Here is a 13253-nt window from a genome sequence, read left to right as displayed (position 1 = left end):
CCAAATCTGCAGCTCCATACAGCAATGTTACGACTTAGATTACATCTTATAACCCATAACTCTTATGTTAGCTCCCCTCAGTAGCATACTGTCTGAAATATTCCACGGCTGCAATAATTCTTTAAGTGTTATTTTTTCCTTGGTATTCTAATTTCACCTTAGTTTACTAAACTCAACAAACTTAATATTACTTATCGGGACATTTATTCTGTCCTCATTTTCTTTCACCGAAAAATTGTTTCCTGCAGTGACGTTTTCGTGCTTGGCTCTCCTACCTTTGCTAACGTGATGCACATAGCGCAGAAGCCGATGCTGCATTCACTTACACTCGGATATCTGAGCGTCACCGTGAAAACATAATCGGACATTTGATATTTGATTGAATTTTATTGTTTTGCCTTTGGGGTGGCACCTGGGGTGGCCAGTCTGGTTGGGGGGGTGGCCTGTGCCCCCCCAGGCCACCCCGCTGGACACGCCATTGCATTTAATGGACAAAAACCAGTGCAAGCAGTGTACTCTATTATTTACTGTGACGCTGTCTCTACTGCCATCTGGTGTCCAAAATATGCCTCTGCAGCTCATCTTGGAAAACTCAGCCATAACCATTCACCCCATTATTTATGTACAGCTGTACAAATGTAATAAATAAATAAATAAATAAATAAAGTGAAAGGCAAAATTAAATTAACCCAAAACAGGATAACTGTACAGTAAGCTGAAAAATATATGTCTAACATAAATGCGCAAAGCTATCATTTCACCATCATAAGATCACCCTACCTAATGCATTAATTCAGGTCAAGTGGCTTTATTGTCATTTCAACCATGTACAGTGGTAGAGTACACAGTGAAGCAAGACAACGTTCCTTCAAGACCATGGTGAAACCTATAATCTATAACAGACGATCAACACAGGACTACACAAAGTGCAAAGACAGTGCAACACCAGACAGAACGATACAGACACAAGACACAATTCTTGACCTATGAAGTTTTATGTTTTGAATGACAAAATGTCAAAACAAAAATGACTGAGCAGAAGATTGCAGGGAAAAATCATTTCGCTTTTACAATTTCAGTCCAAAATCTTAGCTTAGAGAACAACTTCATATTTATCTGATTTGACTGTATAAAAATCTAGGCAATACCAATGCATCTTACTAAGTCCTGAAACATCGGTGCTATCGCTTTAACGGGACGAGCGCTGACGCCGGGACGGGGACACGGGGCTGGGAGAGCGGGTTGCTGCAGCTACACTCCCGACCGAGACCAGAACAGCACGGACCGGCCTGAAGACTAGCACGCTGTTATTCCCGAAAACCTCCCTTTTCAGGGTTTAATTCCACGATGCGAGACTATTCGGCCACCCCCAGTAATGGAGGGGCCTGCATGCCGTGCTGCCAAGTTTGCGTCTTCTTCTTTACCGCATTTCTCCTGGTTGCAGAGAGGACGGCGCGTGAGTCCTACCTGGGACACATACACCTACATCCATACATGCAAAACATATGCACACACACACACACATAACTGAGCATTATGCCTCAGTCGCTGTTTTGGCCGATTGTGATCACCTACCTGTGCAAAACGCTGCCCCTTTTTTTTTTTACTTTATTGTGTGTGCGTGCGCGTTTGTGCGTGCTTTTCTGGCCACGGCGTGTGGATGTGCAGTGTGAGGACTACAGTGGATGCAGAGGGATGCCTGGATGAGACAGGGGGGGTTAGGGTGACATCTTGTTCTACGTTAAAATACAAAGTTGTGCATTTGTTTTTACTTCAGCGTCTCCGTTGTGCTGTCATGAATAATAGAGCCTCAGCAGAAGTCCGCAGTCACAGCGTCTCTTTCCTATTTTTGTACACCGCTCGTTATGAAATCCTGTATGCGGCAGGACTGCTGACTCATGTCAGACTTTTCCTATAATTTGAACTGTGCATTTTCTTGGTCTGGGTGATGTTTTCTGCATAAAAACAAAGGGGAGCCATGTTGTCATATTTCAGCGCTCTTTTTTGGAGGTACATGAATGGACGGAGGGGATGGGCGTACCCCAGGACGGGGCCTAGTCTGTCCGGACAGCCCGCCTGTTTCGGAGCTGAAACGATTCAGATTACATGTATGCAGGGATGGAGGGAGGCAGAGCTGCAGAGCCTCAGAGAGTGTGATGTGGAGAGGAGAGGCATCAGCCGGCCTGTTGTCAATGAAACTTGGATGGGATGAAGTGCACAACAGAGGTCAATGAGAAAGTGTGGAGACACACTGCAGACTGAAATGTGCATGTTTTGGCAATGATCCACTGATCACATGCTTTAGGTTAGTCCTGACATAAACAATCCTATAGAAGAGAGTGCAACGTTTGCATTAACACATGCACACAATATATCTAAAATCAGAGTCAGTGTAATGCCAAGAGATCAGCTGTTCTTAGAATGGGTGTATGTGGGTGTATGCGCTGCAGTAATGTTGTAGTTTATGAGGTTGGTATAATCACTCTGCCCTTCTATTCAAAACTAGGGTGGTACAGCAAGCAACAAAGCTGCCCCCAAAATATGAATCCCAGCAAAGAACACAAGAAAAAAACAACAACACTGAACCATTATTCTGTGTGGCAAAGATTAAAATTTATTAACCAAGTACCAACAAAGAGGATCCAGCAATGTTACAGATGCAAGAAGAAAGCAAATGCCATGTAAAAAATAAAAATAGGAATTTTCTTAGTATTAGAAGTTCAGTTATCTCCACAAAACATTTAAGAAAGTAATTAAAATAAATGGGAGAGAATCATTACAGAGCTTCCTTAGCTTTATTAAAAAATAATAATAATAACACTTGCAAAAACTGGAAACAGTTTGAAAAACTGAGCTTCACAGAGCTGCAACAGGTTACCTGCAGGACACATAACTGTAGTAAAGCAGAACAAACAGAAAGCTCAGCGGCACAATGAGGAGGAACACTTGATCTCAGGATTTAGATGCATCTCCACTGCTGAGCAGATGGTGTTCAGGTGTCTGAGATCAGACAGTCAGTGAATGCAACAATCATGCTAATCATATAATTGCATGTGCTGGTGAGGCTCATCCAAATAACATCTGGTTTAGGCAGTATCACTCACTCATGTGAAAGTAAAGATATGAGATTTGAAAGGACAAGGACATGGGGAATTCTACTTAATTAAATGTTTCTTACATGTACTTATTACGCCGGAGAGCAGAACCATGTTACTGTGCACTGTGTTTTGTTTCAATGACCATTTGAATTTGGCAAAGTTGATCTTATTTTAACAACTTTCTGTACTGTTTGATTTGTGAGTTAGTTGTTATATTTTATAAAAAAAAATGTCAAGCGTGTTGTGTGCAAAGTCATAATCAGCTGAGTGCATGTTCATGTCAGAAAAGAATTTAGGTAGAAATGGATCAGTATACTGACCAGTGATGATTGATTGGCTGATGTTGATATAATGGCCAACTGGAATTCTTTTACCAGTATTTATCTGTTCTTTCACATTAATTTTGCTCTGGCCAAATATTCAAAGAAAGGAGAAGAAGAGATGAATGCTGTGAAAACAAAATAAGCAAAAAGGGAAAAATATTGGTATTTTTATTTTACTGTTAGGTCTGTGGGATAAATTATTATTTTTAACATCTAACATCCCTGAGTTTCACAGTTTCACAGTTCATTGTTAAACCTAAGAGCACTTTATGTCATGTTATGTAAGGCCACTGTGAGATGTAGCCTATTTTACAAAACAGTTTATTTAAGTAACACTCTTAAATATACTTCACTCACTACTTAAATAAATGCATGTAGTGCCTGCATGTGTATTTCAGGATGTATGGCAAGTTTTTTTTGTCTGAGTGTTTGCAGCCTGTAAGCGTGACATGCTATAGGTAACATCTTTCCCTTTCTCCTCAGTGATCTACTGCTTCGTGTACTATCTGTGGATCGGTCACAACTACAACTATGGCTATCTTGCTGGCTTCACTGCCCTGTTCCTGCTGCCAGGTGACAACATCTACAACAAACAGATCAATAAATAACTCTAGAAAAACAAATTGTTATTCATTTTTATAATTCTTTATGATCAGGTTGGGGTCCCCAGTGGCTGAGTTACCTTTGGTACCTGTCAGATGGACGAATTCGCAGGAAGTCTCTCACCTGGACACACATACTGCATCTGGGACTTTTCAAAAGGTAATAATTAATTAATTTAATCAGTCAGTGTCCAATAATCAGGTTTAAGTTCCAGATTTGTATGATCATAAATGAGAAAGGTCTCTCTCTCTCTCTTTGTATAACTCTTAATTTATTTTCATCTTTGGTTTTCACAGGCTGTGGGAGTGCATGCGCCTGCCAGATGAGGATACGTACAGTGAGATCATGCAGCAGGCTGATGCATCTGCCATACGTCTGTTCGAAGCCTTGGTCGTCACCCTCCCCGAGACGCTACTCCACGCTTATGTGCTAATTTGTACTGATATAGGAGTCAAATCTCCAGGTAGTCAGAAACCAGAAAGCGTGTGTTCAAGTTTGATAATAAGATCAGAAAAAGGACATTTAATTAAACTTTAACTCTTTATTGTCATTGCACAGTCATACTTTCTACAATAGTACATGGAGTAGGAGTACTGTCTCAGATTGGCGGTAAAAGAAAAGCAAGTAATAATCACAATAAATAACATATTTACAGAATAGAATGTGTAATATGTGCAGAATAAAATACACAAAATATGGATAGATAAAAATATATAATGAAAAAATAAAAGGAGGTAATCAGTTGTTGTAAATTTGGATAGTATTTGTTGGTGGTGATGTTACTGGCTACCAGTAACATCACCACTTACTGTCGGAGTGTACCTATGCCTATCTTACAGCAGTGGATAGGTTCATAATGCCTCTCTTATGGCCTTTGGCTATGCAATCAAGATGAAATAAAAGTTTAATGTGAAAGTGCTGCAACAGGACTAACAACCTTCAGCTATAAAAAAATCTCAGTGTTGGATAATTGTTGTAGTTTTTTCTAGCTTAGTCTGCCTGTTCATTTTTTTGTATTATTTCCAGATGGAACATTGAGCTATTAGTGAAATAAATCCAGTGTGTGCTAACTACTCACTGCTAAGCAGCGGATAAACAAATTTACTCTCAGATAGTTTTGAGAAGATGGTAGGGACTTAAATTAAGATGAATAAGAGAGACCTTAGCTGGCTGTAAGGTCTCTCTTATTCAGAGAGTTTTTGAGATTAATGTAGTTTTTTTTTAATAAAAAATATTCAAATTGTTAGCTTTGAGAATAAAGAAAGGTGTGCAACAGGGCTCTTTTCTAGGACCACTTTTATTCTCAAGTTAAGTGATCTAAGGTTAAATTTAGAAAATGTACAGTTTAAGTGTTGCTTCATGGTGTAGTCATTTACACTTTGGCCTATCACATCAGAAAATATCCCCAGTTCCTGAACTGGAGGAGACAGATTCGTTAGGGGTTAGATCACAAAGAGCATGTGCTCTAAAAGTCATCTACTATGATCTACTATGGCTTGTGTATAAGGGAAGAGCTGAAATAAATCTTTAAATAAACAGTGTCATTTAGTTTTTGACAGTACCCTCAGCTGACCAGGTAGTTCATAACATACTTGTTTTGTGATTTATTTAAAATAATAATGTTAAAGTAAATGTTAACAGAGAACTAATTCAGAATATACCCTTTTAACTGGTATTGCTGCTGTAAATCTGATTCCAGCATTATGCCTGTGACAGTTTTGTATCTTGAAGTCTTGTGTGATTCAGTATTTCAGTGTACTCATATTTCTTGTCCTTGTTCTCTTTCTCTCTCTCTCTCTCTCTCTGTCTCACTCTGACACACACTGTTTCTCTCTCTCGCCAGCCTCAGTGTGTTTTGCAGTGTGTTTGGTTTCTCTTGGCTGGGCCTTAGTGCTCTATGCCAGAGCCTGTTCACTCATCAGACCAGGACACTTGCAAATGACACCAGCTGCCATGCTCTGTCGACTGCTGTGGAGGGTGGGCATGTTTAACAGCTTTCGCAACAAGCAGTGTTTACAACATAGTATCTAACAGTATCAGTAATGCTACTGCATCTGTGTTTGGCATGTCATAAGCATGTGTTTTGTTGTTTTGCTTGTGTTTTTGGTACACGTATGGTTTCTCTTTCTGCAGGTCAGTATGTTGGGATCCAGGTTTGCCATTCTCATGCTCTTCACACGTATCTTCAAACAGTGGATCCTCGGGGTCATCGGTGAGTCTTCACAGCCAGTTGTGGGCAGCTAGGGATAGCCTCTGTCTTTGACATCACACAGAATGAACAGTAGAAAAACTGTTTGAAACTTTGACCCTGTTTAATATGAGCATCCATCACTGTAACAGTGTACAAAAAAAAAAGAAAAAGCATAAGAGGACTGTGTCTGTTTCAGGTGTCCACTGGCTGGGAGCAACTTTTTGGATGGTGTCCCAGCAGACAGATATCATAAGGTCAACAAGCCGATGGAGGCTCTTCAATCTTGTTCTGGGAGCTATTCACATCTTCCTCTTCCTCAACGTGAAGTACGGTCAATCTAGATACCGCATGGCTGGGTTTTATCTGGTATGTGTGTTTGTGTTCACTTCAAGCTTGTCTGCTCATGATATTGTGGGTTTAATATGCCGGGGGCTCTGACAAAACAGAGACACTGTAACAAATTACATTTGAAAAAGAAAAGCTGTAAGTTTAGTACATCATCAGAAACCTGAAAGCATACATAATATTTGAAAATGACTTTGAAAATGATTGCATTTCAGCTGTGCAGAGCTTTGCTTTTTACTTTAGCGTTTAGGTGGAATACATAAAATGCTGAAAATTTCACATTAGTACTTTTTTCACAGACGGCTTTTTACCGTGCTAACAAAGATAGTTACTCGCATTATTGGGATCATAGAGTGTTTTTCATATTATTTGAGGGGAAAAACATCCAGCAGATGCCATGCATTAGCTATAAACGATTCAAATGTCAAATCAGTGTAATCTTGATTTGGGATTGGATGTCTGTTTATTCTTCCTCAGGTTATGTTCTTAGAGAACGCTTTTCTTCTTCTGGCATCCTCCTGGATGTTTGCCATGGTTTCCTGGGATACTGTGGGAATCCCAGCTGCAGTGTTCTGCAGCTTCCTCATTGGTGAGACGCAGAACATGTGCAAATTCAAGTTATAAAAAGGGAACACAACAACTTTTTCAAGGCCTCAATGTTCCTCTTCCTGACACTTGGTTTTTTTGTCTTTAGGAGTGATAGCATTGGTGCTGTACTATCGTTTCCTCCATCCAAAGTCTTTTGAAATCTTCCAGAGTATTCGTCACAGGGGAATAGCCGGGGCCTGCATGGAGCGTGGCTCTACACTCTCATTAGAGGAGAAAGTCACGCCCACTTTTCATCGACATGCAACACTGTCTGGTCTGTTGCTATCTATCTATCTATCTATCTATCTATCTATCTATCTATCTATCTATCTATCTATCTATCTATCTATCTATCTATCTATCTATCTATCTATCTGAAGAATGACTGTGCATCTTCTGTTAAGGAGGTGGGACTCTCATGGACCTTCCTATCCAATGGGAGGGCTGGAAGCATCACCACTGGCTGCTGATTCGCTTAGCTCTGAAGACAGGGGATGTTTCAAGGATCTGGTCTGCATATGGTGAGGGGGGACTGGCTGGACTGATGGGTCTGTCTGAAGAAGTTCACTCCCCTGATGACCTACGTGTCCATCAGGTTAGTTGTCTTTTTGAGTTTTACATCTTAGTAGCTGGACTTCCTAAAACTTACTGTTTTGTTTTGCTTTGTTTTAAGGTGTGACTTTGATCAGTATGATAAAATTTTGTTTTTCCAAACCTGGCCCCAATGCTAAGAAAATGTGATTATATAAAAAGGAGTTTATTTTCATACTTTTGATGTGATTTGTCAGATTCCACCAATTCAGCCACAGCTTTCTTACCACGCACAACCAGCTTCTCAACCTGCTGCTGCTGCTGCTGCTCAACCTCCTCCTCCACCAGCTCCTTCACAGGTTTCAGAGGCAAGAGTTTTGTTTAACATCTTATCTAGACCACCACAAAGGGGGACTGTGTCTATTCTAAACTAAGAATACAGTACATTGCTTATTTAAGCCACTTATGAGCTGAAACCTGGTGGGTTAGTTCAGTAGGACAGTAGGCATTTAGTGTGGTCATGAGAATAAATATCAGGAGTATCAGTAGACATCAGGATAACTACTAAAAGGCTTGTTTTTCTGTAAAGGATACATTATGTTTGCTTGTTGTAGTCTGAGGCTCACGTGTCTGTAATGTATCCAGGTGAGAGAGGTGGTCCAGCCACCAAAGCCAGCTCACTGCACTATAGTGGCCCGACCAGTGAGAAAAGCTCCTCCCACAACTATTCAGGATATGAGAAGGTTTCCAGAGATCATCCCAGTCCAGGAGGTCATCTTTGAAGAAACTGCAGAAGAAGACTCTAGCGTGGCACTATCAGAGGGAAAAGGTTAAATTACTTTATATTATACACAGTTTTCTATGGTTTGTCTTCAAAAATCAAAACAATAAACACTTTCTTCGGGGACATGGGAACCTAGGTTGGCTAAGCATTTGACTTGACCTTCATTGTTAGTGCCCAAGGTCGAAGTTGACCTTGAAAAAAAGTACAAAAAGCCATATCAAGTAATATTTCATATGAAAAAGCATGGACAGAGCTGTACAACAAACTTTCCTTTTTCTTTTGCCCTACAACACAAAAGTGATAATTATGCCATAAATGACTGTATTTTAAAATTTTAAGTAACAGCTTATAGAAGTTAAAGATTTCAGCCAATTCTGCTCCAATCACGTGGGTAAAGATGATAAAATGCACCATTTTAGTATGTAATGCATCAAGGTCAAAGGTCAGACATCAGCTTGTTAATCTAAAAGCAGGCTAACGTCAGCATGTTGCAATACAGACAGACTGACGTCAGCATGTTGTAACAAAAACATAATAAAACATCGATGTTTTAGTGTAGTCTCTGCGCGTTGGGGAATTTTGCTCTAGAGTGCTTCTGTTTTCTTTTGTCGGAGGGTTAGATCAACTCTAATGACAAATATCGATCTCTTTAGCAGCTCAATGCTCTGCTGTGTTCACTGGCAAGCGGAGCTATTATAGTTTTTTTTATTTTTGTTTTTATTTCAGTTTAGTTTGTGTTAGTTTCCACAGTGGGTTTTCTCATTTCTGTTTAGTTTTTATTCTTTGAAAATTTCACCAAACTGACCTGACAACGACTAAAATTAAGAACACCTCCTCAATGTTTTCTTTTTATTTTAGCTTTCTAAGATCCCAAATGCACATATTTGTTTAGTTTTTAGTTTAGTTTTACGTAACTATAAGAATCTTGCCAGAAAGTTAGTAACAGTGTCTGTCTGCTGTTTGGAGCTGAGCAGAAAGTGTGCAGTAGTGTGTAAAGCAGGAGAGCAGTGCAGCACTCTGTGTCTTTGTAGAGTCAGATTTCTCTACACTATGTCTATACCCTGAACATACCAGAGTTACGTTGTTCATTCTTAGCTAAAAGAAAAATTAGGATATTACAGGCATTATAAGCTATGACCTTTAGTACAGTGCATTTATTATTTATCACAGAGACAGCAAATATATAGACTGCACTATGTTTCTTACCTCTAGCACTGACTCCCCTGCAGTATACGTGTGTATTGTTTTAAACTGACTTTTCTTTCCAATGTTTTATTTTTTTAAGGTGATGAGGAGTTCCAAAGCGCTGCTTATGGCTCACCGTCGCTCTCGTCTCCTCAACAACCAGGAAGCCTCCGCCACATCGACAGCAAAGAGGCGTCTCTGACTGAGGCCTCTTCGGTGGGTTCTTTAGACATCAAGACTCCCGGCTGGTCACCTGAGCGGCGTTCCCCCCTCCTGATTAGTTCCCCAGATAAAAAATCAGGGGTCCCTGGAGAGTCAAGCACTACATTGTATTTTAGTGCAGATGTGCAGTCTCCCTCCAGTGGGAGCTATCTTGGCTGGGGCTCAGAGCTGTCACCCATTTCCACCTACCGAAGTCCCTACCGGATCAGGGAGGCCCGATTTGTCACATCCACACCCAGATTGGAGCCCCGTGTAGAACAAGAAAGCCTGGGCCCCACCCCTGTCATCGTCATCCCTGCCACTCCTGGTACAACACCGGGTGCTACCCCAGATGGGACCCCTAGTGCTTCAACTCCTGTAAGTTCAACTACTGCAGCATCAACTCCTGCGGCTTCGACTCCTGCCGCTTCGACTCCTGCCGCTTCGACTCCTGCCGCTTCGACTCCTGCCGCTTCAACTCCCGGTGCTTCAACTCCTGGTGCAATTACACCTGGTACACCCATTGTTCCTCTCACTCCAGTTATCTCCCACGCTCGCAAACAGATGGTCCAGTTTGTGGACAGCAGAGAGAGGGCAGTGTAAGTAGGATGGAGGTACAAGGAAAAGAAAAGCCTGGGTGGAGGATGGTGTATTTTCCAGTTTTGCTGTTCTCAGCATTAGAATCTTTTAAGTTAACTTATAACTGTCATAGAAAGAGATTGGTATAATATTGCTCATGTTTTCCCCTTGTGTGCAGCTAGACAGGAAATAATTGCTGAAAGTGTGTCACATTGACCAAAATATCAATCAAAAGAGACAAATCTTCAGTTTTAATAGCAGGACTTTGAAGGATTTGTATTAAAGTATATTCCTATGCAAGCCATGAGAGCAATTTGAGGAAACATCTGATATGTGAGAGGGTGAGTTGAAATTTTGTAGATTACAGAAGTTAAAATCTGGACTACTTGTCAAAATAAAATAATAATCCTTCAAACTACATTTTTAACTATTACTCTATAAAAATAAAAAACCTACACCTAAGTGTCAACTGAGGTAACCTTGGATAGGATGTAAGAGAAATCAAAATGACTATAAAGTAGCTATGGCTTGTAATTAAAATTTAAAGCATGAGCAGTTATTGAGCTGTTGGATCCTTTATACCAAAAGAAAATACAAAATCACCAGTTTACAATAACTCAACATGCTGTCTGCCAGGCTGCTGTGCAGAATTTGTTATAACATGACACACCAATGCAAAAATCTTAATGTAAATCAACTCAGCTTCAGGCAAACATTTACGTTTCTTGACGTTTCTTTTCTGTCTTTCCTTTTCTTAATCACAAGGCGATTGATGTTGGATGTCTCATCCACTTTTTAAGAAACTACTTATACTTGCAGTGAAGTACATATTAGTATTTACCTACATCACATACACACTGAAACAGGCCAATTCAGGAAGGGAGAGTAATTAGATAGAATATTGAATGAGTAAAATAGTGATTATGAAGGGATTATGTTTCATTTATTAGATGCATTTAATTTTTTATATAACTTGCTTTTGGGTTTTACTAATCAAATATCTTTGTGCACTGATTATAACAACACTTTTTGAGCTCTGAACCTTTGCAGACGAAAGAAGGGAAGTGCGATAAAATATGTGTGACGCAGGATAAGGAACTAGAGGAAACTTTACCATTTCTGTGCACTGTTAAGATCAATGATGAAGAAGATATATTTTCTGTGTGGGAGTTAAACTTGCACAGTTCGAGCTAACACTTCAGATTAATACAAGTACTTTCAAGTTTTACATTTTAATTTCAAATCTTAAATCTCGCTTCACTGCCTACTTATTAACTGGTGTAATATCAAAATGTACTGTGTGCTGTCCTGTGGAGTGTATTCAAAATGCAAGACAGATTATGCGCTTCATAAAAGGGTACACAGTCCTTGTTAGCAAAGACCCGCTTTGTTATGAAATTATACACAGCACTGAAACTAATTTTTCATACCTGTCCTGTACAAAGGATTAACTATATCTAGTAATCTGTGTCACTCCTCAGTCTGTCCATCAGTTAAACCACCTACCTCAATACAGTTGAACTTCCATGTTGCAATTTTATCTTAAAACATTAAATAATGGACAACCAAATCAGAGCAGTGGTGAAGTCCAGTTTTTATCATTTAAGGCGACTGGCAAGACTAAAATCTTTTCTTTCGAGGCAGCACCTTGAAACAGTGATCCATGCTTTTATTTCTTCCCGCCTGGACTACTGTAACTCACTTTATGTGGGGGTCAGTCAGTCATTGCTCTCACGTCTGCAGCTGGTTCAAAATGCGGCTGCACGACTCCTAACAGGAACTCGAAAAAGAGAGCATATAACCCCCGTGCTGGCCTCTCTGCACTGGCTGCCTGTGTCTTTTAGAGTTAATTTTAAAATTCTTATGTTTGTTTTTAAATGTCTACACAGTCTTGCCCCGCCTTACCTCTCTGAGCTTCTTCATCCCCACATACCCTGTCGGTCTCTCAGGTCAGCTGACCAGCTGCTCCTGGAGGTACCGAGATCCAGGAGGAAGCTCAGAGGGGACAGGGCCTTCTCTATTGTGGCTCCAAAATTATGGAATAATTTGCCCATGCATGTTAGAGAGGCCCCTTCACTGTCCACTTTTAAATCACATCTTAAAACCCACTTTTATTCCTTGGCTTTTAACCTCAGTGAGACTTAGTTTCTTTTTTAATGCAGTAGTTATTTAATTAATGATTTCACTCTTCTTTTATTTGTTTTTTATTTATATCTCATGTAATTTTATTTTACAGTTCCAATGTACAGCACTTTGTGTCAGCTGTGGTTGTTTTAAAGTGCTTTATAAATAAAGTTGATGATGATGATGATGAATGTAGCTAACAGAAGAAGAAAAATTAGCTGTGGCACAGTCAAAAGTAATTCGAAATTATGCGCTGCTATTAGTCTGAAGTGGTCAGTACCTGTATTAACGTCATGAAACCTGTGTGCGAAGTTAAACTGTAATCGCAGAATAATGTTTGTGACTATGTCAGTCTTCCATGTGACTTTATCTATTTTTCTTTTTTTTTTTTTACTGTGCTGGATTACTTTTATTGCTTTGTGTCAAAACAAAACAATAACTGTGCAGTAGTAACTATGAGGTCTGTTAATGTTTTTCTTTAATGTGCAGGAAGGAGAGGAAACACAAGCAGCACTTTAGGATACTGAGAAACTGAGTTCATTGAGCAAAGTAGTGATTTTAAAACTAGAAACTTGATTTTGGTAGAAACTGCTTTTTCAAACTGGTGTCCATTTACTGCAGCTTTCTGATAGTTAAGTCACTGCATGATGCTCATTCATACAGGCAGACTGAGAGTTATATCTACTCCCATAGAAAAAGAA

General features: G+C 39.8%; 1 protein-coding gene across 2 annotated transcripts; it reads left to right on the top strand.

The window, feature by feature from the left end:
• The first annotated feature begins 1196 nt into the window (after positions 1-1196).
• xkr5b (XK related 5b) lies at positions 1197-12018 on the top strand. 2 transcript variants are annotated; one of them, XM_026171008.1, is made up of 13 exons: positions 1197-1456; positions 3905-3994; positions 4078-4183; positions 4321-4487; positions 5868-6001; positions 6158-6236; positions 6412-6581; positions 7038-7149; positions 7255-7422; positions 7556-7743; positions 7937-8047; positions 8325-8508; positions 9749-12018. In XM_026171008.1, exons 1-13 carry the CDS (start codon positions 1348-1350, stop codon positions 10450-10452), a joined length of 2322 nt encoding a protein of 773 aa, XP_026026793.1. In that variant the 5' UTR covers positions 1197-1347; the 3' UTR covers positions 10453-12018. The 2 variants fall into 2 exon arrangements, with proteins under 2 accessions (XP_026026793.1, XP_026026782.1); XM_026170997.1 differs by having other exon boundaries at positions 7553-7743.
• Positions 12019-13253: the final 1235 nt, after the last annotated feature.

Source organism: Astatotilapia calliptera, chromosome 1 (assembly GCF_900246225.1).
Source record: "Astatotilapia calliptera chromosome 1, fAstCal1.2, whole genome shotgun sequence".
Taxonomy (NCBI): domain Eukaryota; kingdom Metazoa; phylum Chordata; class Actinopteri; order Cichliformes; family Cichlidae; genus Astatotilapia; species Astatotilapia calliptera.
Note: the sequence above shows the minus strand (reverse complement) of the source record. Positions and strands in the feature narration are given on the sequence as shown.